This window comes from Musa acuminata, chromosome BXJ3-9 (genome assembly GCF_036884655.1).
Source record: "Musa acuminata AAA Group cultivar baxijiao chromosome BXJ3-9, Cavendish_Baxijiao_AAA, whole genome shotgun sequence".
Taxonomy (NCBI): domain Eukaryota; kingdom Viridiplantae; phylum Streptophyta; class Magnoliopsida; order Zingiberales; family Musaceae; genus Musa; species Musa acuminata.
In genome coordinates, this window is record NC_088357.1 from 8,315,519 (window position 1) to 8,332,776 (window position 17,258).

The 17,258-nt window shown below is 41.3% G+C and overlaps 3 protein-coding genes across 3 annotated transcripts; 1 reads left to right on the forward strand and 2 right to left on the reverse strand.

Moving 5' to 3' along the window:
• Positions 1-1,146: 1,146 nt before the first annotated feature.
• On the reverse strand, positions 1,147-6,786 carry LOC135650024 (uncharacterized). The gene is made up of 7 exons (XM_065169080.1): positions 6,583-6,786; positions 4,909-5,019; positions 4,537-4,619; positions 2,172-2,258; positions 1,927-2,075; positions 1,614-1,745; positions 1,147-1,503 (listed from the first exon to the last, which is right to left on the reverse strand). Exons 1-7 carry the CDS (start codon positions 6,773-6,775, stop codon positions 1,314-1,316), a joined length of 945 nt encoding a protein of 314 aa, XP_065025152.1. The 5' UTR covers positions 6,776-6,786; the 3' UTR covers positions 1,147-1,313.
• Positions 6,787-7,335: 549 nt separating this feature from the next.
• On the forward strand, positions 7,336-10,853 carry LOC135583262 (protein FATTY ACID EXPORT 1, chloroplastic-like). The gene is made up of 7 exons (XM_065169081.1): positions 7,336-7,470; positions 7,588-7,775; positions 8,659-8,896; positions 9,823-9,978; positions 10,336-10,382; positions 10,470-10,510; positions 10,593-10,853. The coding sequence occupies exons 1-7, from the start codon at positions 7,467-7,469 to the stop codon at positions 10,678-10,680; spliced, it is 762 nt and encodes a 253-aa protein (XP_065025153.1). The 5' UTR covers positions 7,336-7,466; the 3' UTR covers positions 10,681-10,853.
• Positions 10,854-10,970: 117 nt separating this feature from the next.
• LOC135650022 (disease resistance protein RPM1-like) lies at positions 10,971-14,049 on the reverse strand. The gene has a single exon (XM_065169075.1). The coding sequence runs from the start codon at positions 13,914-13,916 to the stop codon at positions 11,145-11,147; it is 2,772 nt and encodes a 923-aa protein (XP_065025147.1). The 5' UTR covers positions 13,917-14,049; the 3' UTR covers positions 10,971-11,144.
• Between the last annotated feature and the right edge of the window lie 3,209 nt (positions 14,050-17,258).

Here is a 17,258-nt window from a genome sequence, read left to right on the forward strand (position 1 = left end):
AATATAACATGTAAATAAATATCCACCAAAATATTATTTTTTAATAAATTAAAAGTATAATAATAATTACATCTAATTGTGATGAAAAAAATAATAACTAAAATAAATATATTTATATTAATTAGATTTTTGAGGGGTTGTTGTAGAGAAAAGGGGTTTTTTTTTTTGTTGCTACCATTGTCTTTTTTCTTTAATTTCGATCCTACACCTAATTGTGATGAAAAATAATAATAACTAAAATATTTCTAATATTTTTAACATCATAATTAACATTTGAAATATATCTATATCAAGTAAATTTTGGATGAGTTATTCTAGAGAGAGGGATGTTTTTTTTACCAATATTATCTTTTTTTTTTATCTTGATCCTTAAAATATTGATCCGATAATAATGTATCAAATTCATTTATTAAATATTAAATACTTGAAATCTCATCTGATATATTTTTTTTAAAGACACGACTGATAAATATTTTATCTCGTTTTTGTGGTATTGATAAAAACATTATAACGGAGTCAAATTTTTTTTCAGTCAACCATTCTCATTTACTCCCATCCGATTTTGTTGTTGTTTTTTTTTTGGTGCCTTTCTTGGAAGATATTTATGCAGCTCTCACTCTTATCATACCTATTTTTCAGTAGTGGTTTGCATCTACAATTAAATTTAAGATTCATATAAAAATTAATTTTGGTTAATGGAGATAATTTTAATAATTATGGACTGATTAGATATCATCACAGTTGTTCCTGCATCGTGCAACGTAGTAGGAATGCTACACGCAAGCAAGCAAGCATACGTGATGCCCATTACAGTCATTTTTCACGAACTACATAGTCAATGCCATTTCTTTGGTTATATGACTTCAGCCTCAAACACCAACAATGAATCCTCAATGGACAACATAAACTCAGTCGACATCACAACTTAATGGCTTCGTCTATGTAAACCAGGGAAAACTAATAATCCAGCCACAAGGGCTCGACAGCAGAAACCTGAAGCATAAGAAAAATGTAGGCAAAAGTTCGACAGCAGAAACCTTAAGCTAAAGAATTTGCAGTCCTCAAAACACATTACAGAACTGCATCAGCTTTCAACCAAGGCAAATGAGCTTAGAATGGATACTCTACATCAAAGAAAATGAACACTCAAGGCAAATGAGTTATGCATGAGAGCAGTTCTTCAGCATTAAGAGTGTCTAGAAAATCCTCAACTCTGATATATGATATGATGATAGCATGGGAGTTCAAGCTGCATGGTTTATTAAGGTCTCAGCGTCTCAAAGGGGTCAAAAAGCGAATGTCAACAGAATCAATTATGGCCTCACTAGCTCTCTGATGAACTGCTCGACCTGGGAGATCTCTCCCGTTAGCCCAGATGCATCAGCTACTGTCACCTTGTTTTGACAATGAGAAAACAAAAATGCTTCTCCGGGAACCCCAAGGGTATAGTCACTGGTTATATCAGCAGTTGAAATTGCACTTCTTGAGGTACGAAGCTTGTCTCTGCCCAAAAACAAAAAAACGTAATGATACTATATACATAGACTAAAGAGTACAGTAAGGCATTGAAAAAAAAGAAGGCGATGACTTCAAATATCAAATTAAGGTCATACATTTCCTTCTCCAACTGTTTTCTAATAAATTCCTTGGAATGTGCCGTCACTTTGTCTGCCTTGTTGCACAATATCAAAATGGGTATTCTTCGCTTCACTATGATTGCCTTTGTCAGTACATCATACAAGTACCTTGCAGACCACAGTATACAGAAGATAATCAACACAGTAATTCATAAATAGGGACCTGTTGACAAATATAAGGAAAAAACATATAACAGCACAGCTTTACCATTATCAGTCAGTCTACAAATAATGCTTAAAAAAAAAGAAGCAAATCATATATTTTTATCAGAGCGAGTTGGTGAATTACTCAGCAGCCGCTCGGCAATTTGGTAAGAAATCTAAACTGTCCACAACAAAAATGACTCCAGCCGCATGAGGCAAGAATTCATCAAGCTTTGGTCTCAGTCGTGAATGCCCAGGAACATCAATCAAATGAACTGGATTTAGTTTTCCCTTCTGTGCATATAAAAGGGAGACAAATTCAACATGTACCTCATGTCATCATAACAACACTATAGCATGCTTTAATCTAGTAAGTCCCCAAACCATTACCTTTTCCAGCTCAGAGTGCAGCACAAAAGTACCATCATTTGGTTCCATTGATGTAACAGTACCAAGATGTGGGGAGCCATCACGAAGCTAGTGTAGTAACAATGATAAAGACGATGGTATCAGAAAGCTGATAACAAATCAAGCATGTCTGGTCTATATCTGCATTAGTTATATTTAACAATATAAAGAAATTTAAGTTTTCTCTAAAAGTTTTGACAAGCACCAGCAAAGTTCAGCACATTAATCACTGTAAAGATGTTAGGTTGTTATTATGCAGGACAGCTAGATATTTAACATCTGATCATTTTACATTGAGCTGTTTGTTTCGATAATATTTACATACACGTTAAGCTGTTTGTTTCGATAATAATTGCATACACGTTAAATTCTCCTGAACCATGAGAGACAAAAACTAAACATCCTACATAAAAGATAACATGTTGACTGAGCAAACTAGCTAATGATGAGCCAGAAGCTCTATTTATTGGTCAAAACGTTGAACCAAGCATCACATAGTACAATTGGTGTTGCCCTATGCCCATAAAGTCATCTCAGCTAAACAAATATAAGTATGATATTTCCATTATCTTGTGACATCACATAAAAACTTTTGACAACCAAGGCATATGGCATTTTGCTAACAAACAAAGACAGGATATGCAACACCTAATACTTGATTCTGGAGACAAGATGGTTATAGTTATGTTTATTTGCTTTTAAGTCATGCTACAGTATTCTATGTGCGTTTTTATGATCGTTATACTTGTTTCATACAGAGAGAAACTAGTTTAACAAACTTTTCAAAGTACTGCTTGTAACTTCGTCATGAATTAAAGAATACTTATGGAAAATGTTTAGTATTTGAACTTACAAACCTTAAAAGAGTTAGTGTCAATTAATATAATGTGGGTTGTAGCATAAAGAAATTGATCAAATCAAATCATCAAGCTATTTAATTGTGTTCTGGGGTATAATGAATGTCTTACATTTTTGAATTATTTATGATATCCATAATTTTTTTGTTTAAAATATATTCATACCTCTATGATTTTACTTTGAGGATGTGACAGAGGTAGTATCAGAGCATGATTTAAGAATTTATTTAGAACTTATGTCATGGATTGGAAAGGTGATTGAGATAAAGATCTTAAGGAATCATATCATTCTTTTGATTGAAAATGATTTGGAAACACCATTCTATTAAAAAATTTACTTGGAGAAATGATGAAGGCTTACCCCCCATCTTTAAGGCTTACCCCTCATCTTTTCATTGATTAAAGAATTTCCTTGGGAGAAATGATATCCATAATTTTCTTGTTTAAGAATAGGTTCACACCTCTATGATTTTACTTTGAGGATGTGACACGAGGATCCCACAAATGTTAAAGACTCTAATAAGCCACCGTGCTACGTAAAAGCATGCAATGCTCAACTCAAACAATATAAGTTCATGGAGTGACCCTCAACAAATTTGACAGTCTAAGTCTCGTCCCTTCTTTTGCCTTTGAAATACCCTTTTCCCTCATTTGTTATTAATATTTATGAGTTCTTAGCCATAGAAATAAAAAAACATATGCCAGATAGATGAATGCTAAAGATGGTTCAAGTGCTAACAAGATACACTTTTGAGTCAGGATTTTGTAGTTAGCTACAAGGTTCGCCGTACCGTACCGTACCGGCGTTTCGATCCACGCTCGGTACGGTACGGTACGGGTGTACCGACCGGTATACCGGAACGGTAAGAGGCGGTCCGCGTACCGAAAGTCTGTCGGACCGGTACGTACCGGAACGGTAAGAGGCGGTCCGCGTACCGAAAGTCTGTCGGACCGGTACGTACCGCCCGTACCGGGCGGTACTGTTCGGTACGGCAAACCATGGTTAGCTAGATTTTGAATTTTTTGCCAACCCCAATCCAGATCAGGAACGGGCATTCAGATCCAAAACTCTTGAGTTTCTGTGTTCAGACCTTAGCATGGACTGAAATCAACAAAACCAACCACTGAGACTGTCCAAGATCTCATTAATTAATTTAGACATTTATTATTCAATGAATTATTTCTTCAAAGGCTCTTAGATGATTATAATTGGTCAAAACTGCTGAAAATTGTTTTAATATGTTGAAAGCATCAGACTACCAAAGCATGAATACTGTTGAAGCTGCAAATTGTGAAAACTAAATCTCTTTGACACAACTGAAACGACTTCCAACGTTAAAAGCCCAACCAACTTTTGTTATAATATATTATATTCCATATTTTAGTTAATTAGAGAATAAACATATCTATGATAATATCACATCAACAACAAAATTTAGATGAATAAATCAAGATTTTAATATTAGTAAGTGAACAATATAGAAATATACCTGGTAAAAAAGAACAGTTTTTCCACTACCACTTAAGCCAACAAGCACTATGGTATTGGACTTTGAGCGTCTCAAGATACGAACTGAGATAAAAAAAAGGTACACAGTTAAATTTAATAGCTCTTCAAGAACGCCAAAGATTTCCTTATCATTGCACTCCTTTGGAGAATCATATACGTCCTTTTCCAGAAAACTCTTGGAGGATATGTTAAAAGCCCAATTTGCACAATAGATTAAATTAATTTCTTCTTTGCATATCTGAGCTTCTCTTTTTCATACTTTTAAGCACATCAGTCAGCTCTTGAACAGGAAAATACCATGTCTAAACAAAAATGGACGTGCAAAGAAGAAAAGAGGGTAGAGTGAACCTACACAACCCAAAGAAAACAAATGTGAAGACTAGAACAGCGAAAGCAACATAGAGTTGCTCTATGGGCTGCTGATGAGTCCATTCTTCAATTTGATGTATCCATTTCTCCATATCTACCACAAAACAGAAAATGAATTATTTACATTGAAATATGAATCTAAAGGAAATGAGTAAACCTGAAGTACTTGCAAACAATTTTTAATTTCCCAAACAATCCCAAGTGAATCTAGTAATGTGAAACATAGCAGCATGATTCAGCCACTAGTGGATTATACCATACATAGATACTACTATTCTTTCCTAATAACGCTATTGGATTGGGTTCCATTACAAGAAGCTGAATGCACACTTTTCTTAGTGATACGGAAAAGCTTGGCATTGCTAACTTCCCTCGCCACCTGGGCCAGCAATGCCACCTAAGCCAAACGTGGGAGCCCCCACCAACTCCCCCTAGCTGCCAGCAGGGATCTCCCCTGCCTGTCTTGGCTTCCCAAAGTAGGCATGCAAGACTCACTCCTTGCTGATACCACAATTGAAAAAACTATGTCTAGCATTAATGGCTAACAGCATGCCCCAGCTTTCCCAGCTGCCTCCTGGCTGACATCTCAACAAAAGTCATGCCTTCACATTAATGACTAACAACATGATCCGACTTTACTAGCCTTCCCTTCCGAACAGCTGATGGAGGAATCACTCCCTGCCTAACCTAAAGAGGCAAGGGAGTCAGCCCAGAGGCATCCCAATGGCCCACCCAAGGCGCCAGAGGACACACGCCAGCAAGTCACCCTCACTAATGCCTCCACCATACAGGGTAAGGGGGACCTTGGCTAACGCACGTCCAGACCACTCGGCGTGCAAGTATAAAAGCCAAGCCCCAAACCAAGAAGAGAGAGAGAGAGGGGCAGGGGGCGGCAGGCAAAAACCCTATATTCTATCATTTATATTATCTTCCTCCCTGTCCAATTTTCGCTGACTTAAACATCGGAGGGGTCGAGCTGGGATGCCCCCGAAACGGACCAGTTATGTAGGACCCCCGGTTCCATCCAGAGAAGTGGCTAGAAGGTGGCTTAGTAGCTAGGAGAATCCAGCTCTCCGACCAGGCTTCACCATACCAAGGCCAGGCCGCTTCCAGTGAATCACCTCCCCTGGCGGGATCTCTAACCAGCTGACAACGTCAGCTTCCCCCATCAGCAAGGAGGAGTCATCATGATGGACCTGCACCTTCGACACTAAACCAATCGGACCAACTCACCCGTTGACGGTCTCTATGTACCAACACTTAGAATCGTTACGATGAAGATGAAAGGAATAACTTAAAGCAGAAACAGAATGAAGCTTCCATTGCCAGACCCGCAACATCTCCCATTCTGAGAATGAACCAACGCAAAACAATTCTGGAATCTGAGTGGCAGACCATAACGAGGATTCAATGACGACTTGATGATGATAAGTCTGAAACTGATCCAATTGTTAAATACATCTAATTTGTGATTGGTAATGCTATATCTCCAAGTCTCATCTAAGGTTACATGAAAACAAAGTAGCTCACTTGCCTTGCAAAGGAGGTCAAACATCTTCGTTCTGATAAAAATAAAGTCTTGCTCTATACACTACATGTTTGCTCTCACTCAAACAAGAAAGTTACATCAGCGTAATGACGAAGCTTTCTGTTATACCTGTTATACGAAGAAGGCCACCGGTGGCTGAGAGCGATCGTGCAGACAATGGAAGAACAGCAAGTTTCGGGGGACAGAGGGTGTGGAGAAGGAGGAGCGCCGAAGGAGGCGCGGCAGGGAGGTCCGGCGACGGGGAGAGACCGCAGATCGCGGGATTTAGGGCAAAGAGAAGATGCCGATACATCTGTATCATTCTTCCGCTTTAATGAGTATGAATTTACCTGTATACCCTTCAATAATAGTCCCTTTTGATGGATATTAAAAATGAAGCGTTTTAGTCTTTCTACGTGTTGAAATACCAGTCCGGTTCAATCTTGGCTCGGTTCTTCGGCTCGACCGGATCGGCCACCAAAATGTCCTTTTAGTGTGCATAAATTGATCATATTGCAATTGCCAAGCAATGACTGTCATCGGCAGAATTCGACTGTGTAATTCTCACAAGGGCTTGGAGATGGTCCAAGAAATAATCCATATATGTAAACCGGGTTTATTCGTACATTATCCAACCGGTTCATGTCCACTGTGTGAGCCGGCGGTTCAAAGTGACTGTTCAGAGCTTGTCTAGTCAAAAGACTTTAATGCCCATCATTTATGTTTCCCTTCACCACAAGTAAAGGGTATAGCAGAAAATTATAATTATACCGACGGCAAAAGTCGAAACAGAACACGACGAGCTCCCAACTCTTGGCTCGAAGCGTTCTCCAGTCATCCGCCGACCTGCGCTGCTTTGACCCACCCCACCCCTCTCCGTCTTCGCCCCTGACCGGACCATTCGACTGCGGCGCTTCGCCTCCGCAATCCTCTCCGCCGTTACACCGCCACCTTGGTACGCTTCCAACTCGCCATCCTCGGTGGCGAGCACACGCTGGTCGCTGCCCACGAGGATGGGTATATCTTAAGATTTCCTTCATAATTCCTGATTTCGAACGGATAAATCCTCGATTACCCGAATTTATTCCGTACCTTAATCTATCATTGATTCTGATCTCATGAATTCTTCTTCAGCCTGTAGATCGATGGCTGCCTCGCAGCTTTATGGATCCGGTTTGGTGGCGAGGAGGAGCATGCGATCCTTGGAGGGGCTTCGGCCTTCTCTGCCGTGGTCTAGGGTTTCTTCTTCCGATTCCGTGGATGTCAAAAGCATGTTTTTCAGAGTCCCTGCCTTTAGAGTTTCCAACATCAGTGGCAGAAAGGTGCGAGTTTATTTGCCACGCCTCGCCTAGTCTTTTTATTTCCTTGCCTCTTGTCAGCGTTGTTGCGAACTTGAAGAGAGGTGGTGGACTGGTGGGACTGAAGTATTATCATCGGCTTTTAGCTTTGATGCATAGTTTTCGTATGCTGTTAGGTGTTCAATTTATCCTTAAGAAAATCTCTGACACTGACAGCATCTTCCCAATGCGTGTTTAGCACTATCAGATAACAATGACATGCATTTGAAGATCAATGTATGTACGTTGACAGGTTATTTAGTACCTATGCAAAAATATAACCGGAATGACTAGTTATTGACATACATGAGCAAGGGGCAACTTGAAGTTGGTGTTTTTTCTGCATTGTATTTGGAAATAGTTCCTTTCCAAAGATATGAAATGTTGTCTGACTGAATCTCTATTTCTTGTTTTTGACGTTTGTGTTCTTTGATCATGTGATTATAAATTCATGTGTTGTCAAGCCTATTTGTTAAAATTCTTCTTTACCAAACTTCCTTATACTCTGGTCACATATTCATTGCACTAGTAATTCTAGACTCTAAATTGTTGTTTTTTTCTTTTCATTTGTATGAGGTCCTCCTGCTGATGTGCCATTGTAATTGGGATCCTAGACAAAAGATTTCGTAAGAAACCTTAAAGAAATGTAACTATAACTATATTTATTTAGGTCAGATGTTTTGGTGTTTCAGCTGAAGCTTTCATGGTCTCTGAAATTAGAAAGGAAAAGGGAGAAATTGCAGTAAAAGCAAGACAAAAGCAAAAGATAACTCATTTTGGCTTGTAGAGCTTTTACTTATATTCTGTTTTCCTTTTCTTTATGTGGTGAGTGAGACATTGACTCTTAACTCTTTTCTTCAATTTACAGCTTTCAGTTTCTATGTCCCTTAATGGAACCAGTGCTGGAAGCAATGTTGATGCCAATAATGCCATAAGATATGCAGAGGGTACTAAACCAGATCTAGTCTATGATCCACTTAAATCTAATCCAACTGAAGAATCATTCGATGGGAAAATGGGTATGGACATGCGTATACAGAAGGAGGGCATCATCCCAACCAAAAGAAGTGCAAAATTACATGATTTTTGCTTCGGCATCCCTTTTGGTGAGCCAATCTGAACTGAAGTCCAAATATTAAGCTTATTTCTGTTCATTGTAGAATGTCACTTAAGAAATTGTCAAGTAGGTTGTTTTGTTTCTTGGTGGTTGATGCATCTGTGCATTTGTTTAATGTTTCAGTTTGTTTCGGAGAGAAGAAAAACTCTTGTTTTCTCTTGACTGGGATTTATTTCTTGGTCTCTAAACTGACAAGGAATTACATGTTGATCACAGATAACATACTGATATTTTCATAAATGAGTTTTGCATAGATAAGAAGTGTTTGTCCCTGTAAGTATAGCAAATATTTTAGCTTATTGTTCTTCATTATTTGGTACCAACAATCATCATAGATCATAGTTTTGGTATGAAACAACCGATCTCTCTCTCTCTCTCTCCTCTCTTCTCTCTCTCTCTCTGTATTTGGGTCTGTTGCACGTTCTGTGGAATCCAATGTTATTTCTGTATAGCTTATTCAGCTTTCTTTAATAAGATAGCTTCTTTAGTTTTTATGACAATCGAAAGCAAGATATATTGTACTGGATAGTTTTTTGTTTCTATTTATCAAGGTGATGTTGCTTTTCTGGTGAGGATTGCTGTTTTACTTGTAAGGTAGTCCTGCTGTTTGGTTGTTGCAGTTTGTCCTAGGGGAACCATGATACATGAAATTCTTGTGTCTGAGAAAAGGCAATTTGTTACTTAGATCTGTTATTGTTTACACAAATCCATATTTTGCAACCCTTGTAATCATGATAACTTCCTTCTGATGGGCTTAGATTATGGCCTCTTTTCTATGGAGAAAAAATTCATTATTTATTATTCAGTTTAACATTTTAAGTAAATTAATTAAAAGAACCTGAGTATCGGTATTGTGATGGATGTGAAGAACACAAGCTACATCCTTTCTGATGAGTATAATATTTCCTGTTATAGGTGGATTTTTATTTGCTGGAGGGCTGCTAGGCTTTATTTTCTCTAGAAATGCCACGGCCATGATACATGGTGGTGCTATTTTGGTGCTGAGTGTACTTAGCCTAAAAGTTTGGAGGACTGGAAGATCCAGCTTACCATTTATACTGGGTCAAGCAGGTATGAACCGCAGTTTCTTTATTACAAAATGAATGCCTTTATGCTTAGCCTTTCAACTTCAAGTAATCTTGTTGTGGTTCAGTATAAAGAAAAAATTCCTATAGTTTAATGTCATCTAGGATTTTTTTATGACTGAATGTTTCAAAATTCACATTTAGGACATTATTAGCATTACCAACATTGAGTTTTACATTTATAATTAATCTACCCTTGGAGGTGAGTGGCCAATTCTCACGCATAGAGGATTGGGCATCTAGCGCTCACACGTAATACTATGTGTACATATATATTTCCATACAATACATATGTTAATTTATAATTTTAAAACTTATATCAATTCTGTCTGTTGTTTTTTAGCCTTCTCTGCTGCATTTCTCTGGAAGCTTATGCAGGCATACACATTGGTAAGTACCTTATTTGGTTTCGCATTCACTAGCATATAGTCCCAATTACTATGCAGTAATGACTTAATTGGCTTCTTATCGATGCAGTCAAAGAAACTCTTTCCCACAGGATTTTATATCTTCTTGAGGTATTTATCTCCACTCATAAACTATTTGGGACTTGACTTCTCAGAATCTACTGATGCCTGGCCGCATTTCTACCACTGGCAGTGCTGCAATGATATGCTTTTATTCGTATGTGTTGATCTCCGGCGGAAACCCACCACCGAAGAAGTTGGCAGCAGCTCCCCAGTCATAAGCCATGAGAATTTGTACAAAAAAACTCTCTATGAGCATGGTAAGATAACCCGATTTACGATACATTATATTAGTTAAAAAGTTTTGATGAATTTGTACAAAAGATTCATTATATAAACTGATAGTGAAATTATGGAAAGTTTTGATGAAAGCTGGAATATGAATCGTTGAGTATCGTCCTTGCAATTAATTATTTGCATGATGCAGTGTCTTCATTTAAATTAATAGCTTGGTTTGGAATAGTGGAATGATCCTTTTTTCACTGAGATGCCTACAAATCGGAGCATTCAATTTGCAGTCCTAAATTTCAATGATGATGATCCTTGTTATGTAAATCGCAATTACATTGTTCCAGATGCATAACTTGTGTTTCCAATTGCAATCAAGTTCAGGTAATGATTCTATACGCCAGCAACTGAGATCTAAACGATCACAGGCTACGATCTAAACAATGGTGAAAAGATGTTAAGAGAGCCTTTCCTCCATCCAACATCCGTCTCTCTGGAACCAGTTCATGATGATGGGGATATGTTGAAGCCGCGCACGGTCGTCCTCGGTCTGTCCCCCTCCATGCAGCTTCTCCACCAGCTCAATTGGCATGCCCTCGAGTTCCAGCTTCTGCAAGCCACCGAGGTACTCTATGCCAACCGGAATCGTCTTCAACTTGCCACACCTTACCAGTCTCAGCTCACGCAGGCTCTCGAGGGCGTTCTCTTCTACTTCCATTCGGCTGAGGTGGATCATATCACACAGCCCCAAAGACTTGAGCCTCCGGAGCCAACCGGCACGGAAGCACAGCTCGGTCCCGTCGTATGCTTGCATGAGAAAGAGGGACACCAGGTTGGGCAACTCCATGAGCGAAGACAGCGAGTCCTCCTTGAGTCTCGACATCTTTAGGACCAAATGAGTGAGAGCTCTGAGAGAGTCAGGCCACCGAGACGTCATCCCCTTCTCCAGCATCCCGTACAAGCTTAGCTTCCGCAGCTGCGGCGGAGGAGTGAGGTTGTTTAGCAGCAAGGTGTCGTCTTTGTGCCTCGCCATCACCACCAGGCGAACAAGGCGATCCATATTGGATATGGACGCCGAGAGCAACTTGCTGTGGATGGTTCTCACGCCTCTGATGTCCAAGCTCTTCATCTGCGTCAGACTCCGCAGATGCCGGACCGTCGTCTCGTCCTCCACTACTACGGCCTTCAGAGTCTGCAGCTTCTGCAGCTTGCCCATCCCGCCCGGAACGACGACTCCGCCGCCGAGAATGGTGTATCTTGAAGTCTGACGGTGGAACTTCTTCACCATCAGATGCCGCAGGCTCTCCAGCCTTGTGACTCCGCTGGGGAGCTCCTCGACGTGGGTGTAGACCGCATCCAAGGTTTCAAGCTTCCGAAGGCTTCCCAGTGTTTTGGGCAGGTGCCTGACATTGGTGCGCCGTATGCTCAGGTATCGCAGGTTGAAGAGGTGGCCTATCTCGTCCGGCAAGCTCTCCAATGGGGCGGCGCGGAGATCCAAGACTCTTATCAGCCGACACTTGGAGAGCAGCGAGGTGGAAGCCGGTGAGAACGCAAGGAAGGACCGAAGCAGCGGCATCTTCTCGCTCAGCCTCTCATCTTCACCCTGCACGAGGGAGAGTCGCCGGATCCGATCGCTTAAATCTTCCGGCTTGCCGTCGTACGCCTCGGCGAAGTGCTCCTCTCTGGATCTGGCCACGATGAGCTCCCTGACGAGGTCATGAACTCGGCAGAAGCGCACCCTTCCGGACTCGTTTGTGTGGGTGACTTGGAGCAGGCAGCGGCCGACCAGTTGGTTGAGGTAGTCCTCGGCCACCTCCTCCATCGACCTCTGACGCCGCTCCTTCACGAACCCTTCCGCCACCCAGAGCCTGATCAACCGATTTCTTCCGATGAGGTAACCCTCCGGGAAGAGGCTGCAGTGTAAGAGGCAGTTCCTGAGGTGGTACGGTAGATGCCTGATGCTTAGGCTCAGGATTCTGGAGACTCTATGGAGCCCTGTGTGTTCGGTGGTAGACCATGTCAGGCCGTCGTGCATGCTCTTCCATGTCGACTCCGCCCTGTCCCTGTGGGACAACAGGATGCCGATGGCGACGATGGCGAGGGGGAGGCCTTCGCACTTGTCCACGATTCTTCTGGCCCAGTGCTCCAGCGCCGGGGGGCACACGCTTCCTTCCCCCCTCGGAAACGCCTTCTTGCAGAAGAGAGACCACGCCATCTCCTCCGGCAGAGGGTCCACTGTCATGACCCGGCTGCCACCCGCCACCGAAGCCACTTCCTGCATCCTCGTGGTGATGACGACTCTGCTCCGGCAGCTGTTGGCGAGCAGCGCGTAGCTGATGTCCGTCCAGATGCTGACTTGCCACACATCGTCCAGCACAATCAGGTACCTCTGGCGGTCCAGATGCGCGCGGAGTGCTTCCACCAGCCTCCTGTACTCCATCGAATCGAAGTCGTCGGCGGCCTCTTCCATCCTCTCCTGCAGCAGCGCCCTCAGGATCTTCCGCAGCAGGTCATCGATGTTGTAGTTTTGGGACACAAAGACCCACGCGCGGCAGCTGAAGTGGCTGAGGATTGCTCTGTCTCTGTAAACTCGGGTCACGAGGGTGGTCTTCCCGACGCCGCCCATGCCGAAGACGGCGACTGCGGTGCGCCGGCGCTCCTCGTCCGTCAGCAACCCGATAAGCCTATCCTTGTGGTCGTCGATCCCCACAAGTTCGTCTTCCTCGACGAAGTGTGCTGATTCCGCTAAATGGTAGCCCGGCTGGGGGTCGTCGGGCAGCTCCGCCAACCTGTGTGGGATTCTGATGACAGGCAACTCTCCGATTCCTGATAGCTGAGCAAGGCTAACTTCCTTGGCCTCCAGTCTCCTGGCGATTTCGCGCAAAGCAGTGGCCTTGGCGTCGTTGGAGAGGCCACGGACGAAGGCTCCCAAGCTGCCCCAGCTGCTACCGGCGACGACGTAGGTGTACTCGTCGACGATGTCCTCGATATCGTAGGCCACATCTTGAACCTGCTTGGCCCAGGAGATAAAGACCAGCTCTTGTTCGCCTCTGTACGTGTTCATGGACTTGAGGAACTCGTGCATCACCTCGAGCTCGCTCTTGATCCGGATCATCCCTTCGTGAACGTTCTGCTGAGGCCTGGCGAGCCAGCCGGGAGGTCGGACTGCTGCAGTGGCCACAGCATCGGTCATCTTCTCGATCAAGCTGAAGACTACAACCTCTGCCATCTTATCTCAAGATCTTCCTCTATCGGAGAAACTGCTACTGTACAAGGCCAGATCAAAGGCCAGAGTTCATCTACCCACCATTTGGCCTCTATAGAGTTGATATTGTTTTCGGAGCATTTAGCTCCAAGATTTCTCCATCTCTCTGACAACGAAAGAAAATTCCTGTTAGACCAAACTCAGCACGAACGGTAAGGGACGAAGAAGAAGAAGTCCAATTTTCTATGCTTTCCTTGATCCTTCACACAGATTCCTTCTTGTACCAGCTCATGTCTCATTCGGTGGTGTGGTGTCGGCAGTCGAAACAAGGGACAGGCATTGCTTTCATCTGTCCTCGGAAGAAAGCATATGATAGGTGACAAAGAGGACTATCATTGGCTTACCCGCAAAGATCTCTCTATCCACACTTGTTTCTTAGTAAGAAAGCGTGGCAAAGGTGACACAGAGTACTACCATTGGCTACCGGTAAAGATCTCTCTATCCACACCTATTGTTTCTAGTAAGAGTCAACACAAGACTCCGAGGCTTTTGATGCGGAAGGATTGTAAGGCTTCGAAGAATCAAGGCCGCATGAAGCGGCCGTTTTGGGTCACCTTCTGCTACTTGGACTTGTTCTTAGGTCAGGGCAGTTTCATTGCAGAAAACAGAGACCGGCATGCTCTACTTGCTCAGACCGTTTGGAAGAAGACGAGAGGAAAAGCTGAAATAGAAGATGAACTCCAAAAGTTGGCTGCTGTACTATTATTTCTCATGAACTAATAATACCATTTATGATGTCCTAACTTTATTAGATAAACGACTCATTAATTTTATTGGGTTTAATCCACTAAGTTTTTTTTTTTCCTTATCTCCTCTCTTACTAAGATTATATATACATATATAAATAAATATAAAATCAAACTCTACACTTTTGGAGTTTGTCTCCCTAACATTGGAAGTCTTTTAGCAATTAAAATCTAAAAATATGTGTAAAATTTCTCTTGCATAAACTTCTAACAAAAACGTAATATAATTTAGTCTGTGTCATGAAAATTCATAGGAATATTGAAAACAGGAAAAGAAAGAATCCACTGCATCACACAAAAGCAACAAAACAACTGAGAGGGACAACGACAAACCAGAAAAGCCTCGAAGAAGGTCCCATCTTGTTCTGCTCGAACGCCAACTGCGAACTCCGAAGCAGACAAAAGAGGCAGAAAGTGTCTGCTGGAGAAAGATGAGAGCTCGTTGTTCTGCTCGAACACGAACTGCGAACTCCGAAGCGGACAAGACGAGGCAGAAAGTGCCTTGTTGGAGAAAGAAGAGCTGTGTCTGTGCCTTGTTGGAGCCGTAGGCTTTGTATTTAAAGCGTGGGACGTGGTCTCAGAGAAGAAGAAGAGTCTCGGATTGCACGCAAGCAAGGAAGACTTGAAAGGTCCTCGGATCCGAGTGTATGGCAAATGGGCCTCTGCTCGGTCAAAATTATATGTTGACCACCAACTAAACATTGTAGCATCCATCTTATCCCTCTCTCTTAAACTAATTTTATTTCAACAAAATCCATGTTGTCTTAAATTTTTTTAAACTTAGGCCACTGAAGTTTTGGATTCATGAGGATACACAAAAATAATAACCATGAATCATAATACCTCAATTATTTGATATCAAATGCTTAAATTATTAGTCCAAATCCAATAAATGAAATTTAAATCGATCGCGATATATAACATTGGTCGTAGTAAGCTATAATGTCTCAACTATTCAAAACAAGTAATCAAATAATTCAAAGTAGGTGATAGGTGAAGAATAACATATCAGATATGATGTCGTCTAAGTGGTGATACATGATCCATAGATCAATCGTAAAAAAACACACGAATCATACGTGATGAATTGGTGGCAATCGATCCTAAGACATGTATTCATTGTAAGGTGATACGTGACCGAACGATTAACCATCGAAAACTATAATTGATACGACCAACCTTTGTAAGCATCGGATTCGACGATCGTCACACTAAATCTCCACCACGTTCCCCTCATAAAGTTGATGACTCCGGATATAACCATCCTCAAAATCATATATAAAAGGGACTCCATGTATGCTCCCACATAGACAAAATTCGTTTTGGTTTTGATTAACTAGTTCGATCAGACCGAGTTCAAAACTGACTTGATCATCCAATGTATATTTGTCAGGAACACCCCTAACAGTATGATTAGAACCTACAACTCAATATCATTTCACACAAAAGCTTAAATTATAGTAACCAAAACCATGTCCTACTTGATTAGCTAGAAATTTTTATATATAAGAAAACCATCTGTCAACTACATATGTGGGCTTAAGCTTCTTTGCAGATAATATATTAAAAAAATAATGATAGATTACCTTGTCTATGATTAATTGATCTCTATATCAATTGCAGCCTAATATTCTCCAGCCTAGCTTCTTTGCAGATAATTCTACATCCCAACAGTGCTCAGCCACAACAGTCAACCTCCATTTATGATTCAACTCATGCAGATGACACCCACCACCAGCAATTTTTCTGCAGGATATTGAGGGACGCAGCAAGTCTTTTGATTGGCAAATGACTCCAAGAAGCTTCTGAGAAAAATCCAAAAACCAAAAAATCCTTTTGGTCCAAATAAGCTGCCCACCTTGGACTGCAATGCCAGTCTTCACCCACATTTTTTGCATTCAATAAATGAGATGAATTAAAATTCCAAGCAAAGTCTATAGGTGTAAGGAGATGTGGATTGCAGACACCTCACTTGGATGAGTCTCCTCCTCAGACAAGGGGTAATACATGTGATTGTGCAAGTGCCAGTAAGACGGTGATTAAGGATGGTGCCTGGAATATTCATTAAAATATTAATTTATATAAAGATCGAAGTTGTGTGGAGTGTTCGATCAGATTTCTCCGATGCTCAAGTTAGCACTAAGATGAAAAGTGAAATCATGGGTAAATAATATAAAAAATATATATTATTTATTGGATTCATCACTATTATAGTGCTTATGTGGTTGCCACATTATCTGGGCCCACTTCTCATGCTGATTGGACAATCACATGATAAGCTACTGTTTCATGTAAACTTCTCCCCTGTCTACAGGAAAATATGTCCTACCTCATGCAAATTACCTAGGTTTCATTTCTAACACTATCCACTTGAGCATCACATGAATTGATCCTTTAGGTGGATATTGTAGCTTAAGAAATTTTCCCTTCATTCAACAGCATAAAGAGAGTTTTTATATGAAACAAATCATAAATATTAGAGCTTTGGAATTTATGCAAATATATACAAGAGATTTACTCATAATATATAATTTATTTTCACATCAAGAACAATTTATTT

Bases quoted from the DNA above. Each gene is read 5' to 3' on its own strand.
- LOC135650024 (XM_065169080.1), bottom strand. From the start codon at position 6,775: ATGATACAGATGTATCGGCATCTTCTCTTTGCCCTAAATCCCGCGATC. The intron at 5,020-6,582 runs GTATAACAGAAA...GTTTTGTGGTAG, and splicing joins TGGCCTTCTTCGTATAACAG to ATATGGAGAAATGGATACAT. The intron at 2,076-2,171 runs GTAATGGTTTGG...TTATATGCACAG, and splicing joins TGCACTCTGAGCTGGAAAAG to AAGGGAAAACTAAATCCAGT.
- LOC135650022 (XM_065169075.1), bottom strand. From the start codon at position 13,916: ATGGCAGAGGTTGTAGTCTTCAGCTTGATCGAGAAGATGACCGATGCT.
- LOC135583262 (XM_065169081.1), top strand. The intron at 10,383-10,469 runs GTAAGTACCTTA...TTATCGATGCAG, and splicing joins TTATGCAGGCATACACATTG to TCAAAGAAACTCTTTCCCAC. The intron at 10,511-10,592 runs GTATTTATCTCC...TACCACTGGCAG, and splicing joins GGATTTTATATCTTCTTGAG to TGCTGCAATGATATGCTTTT.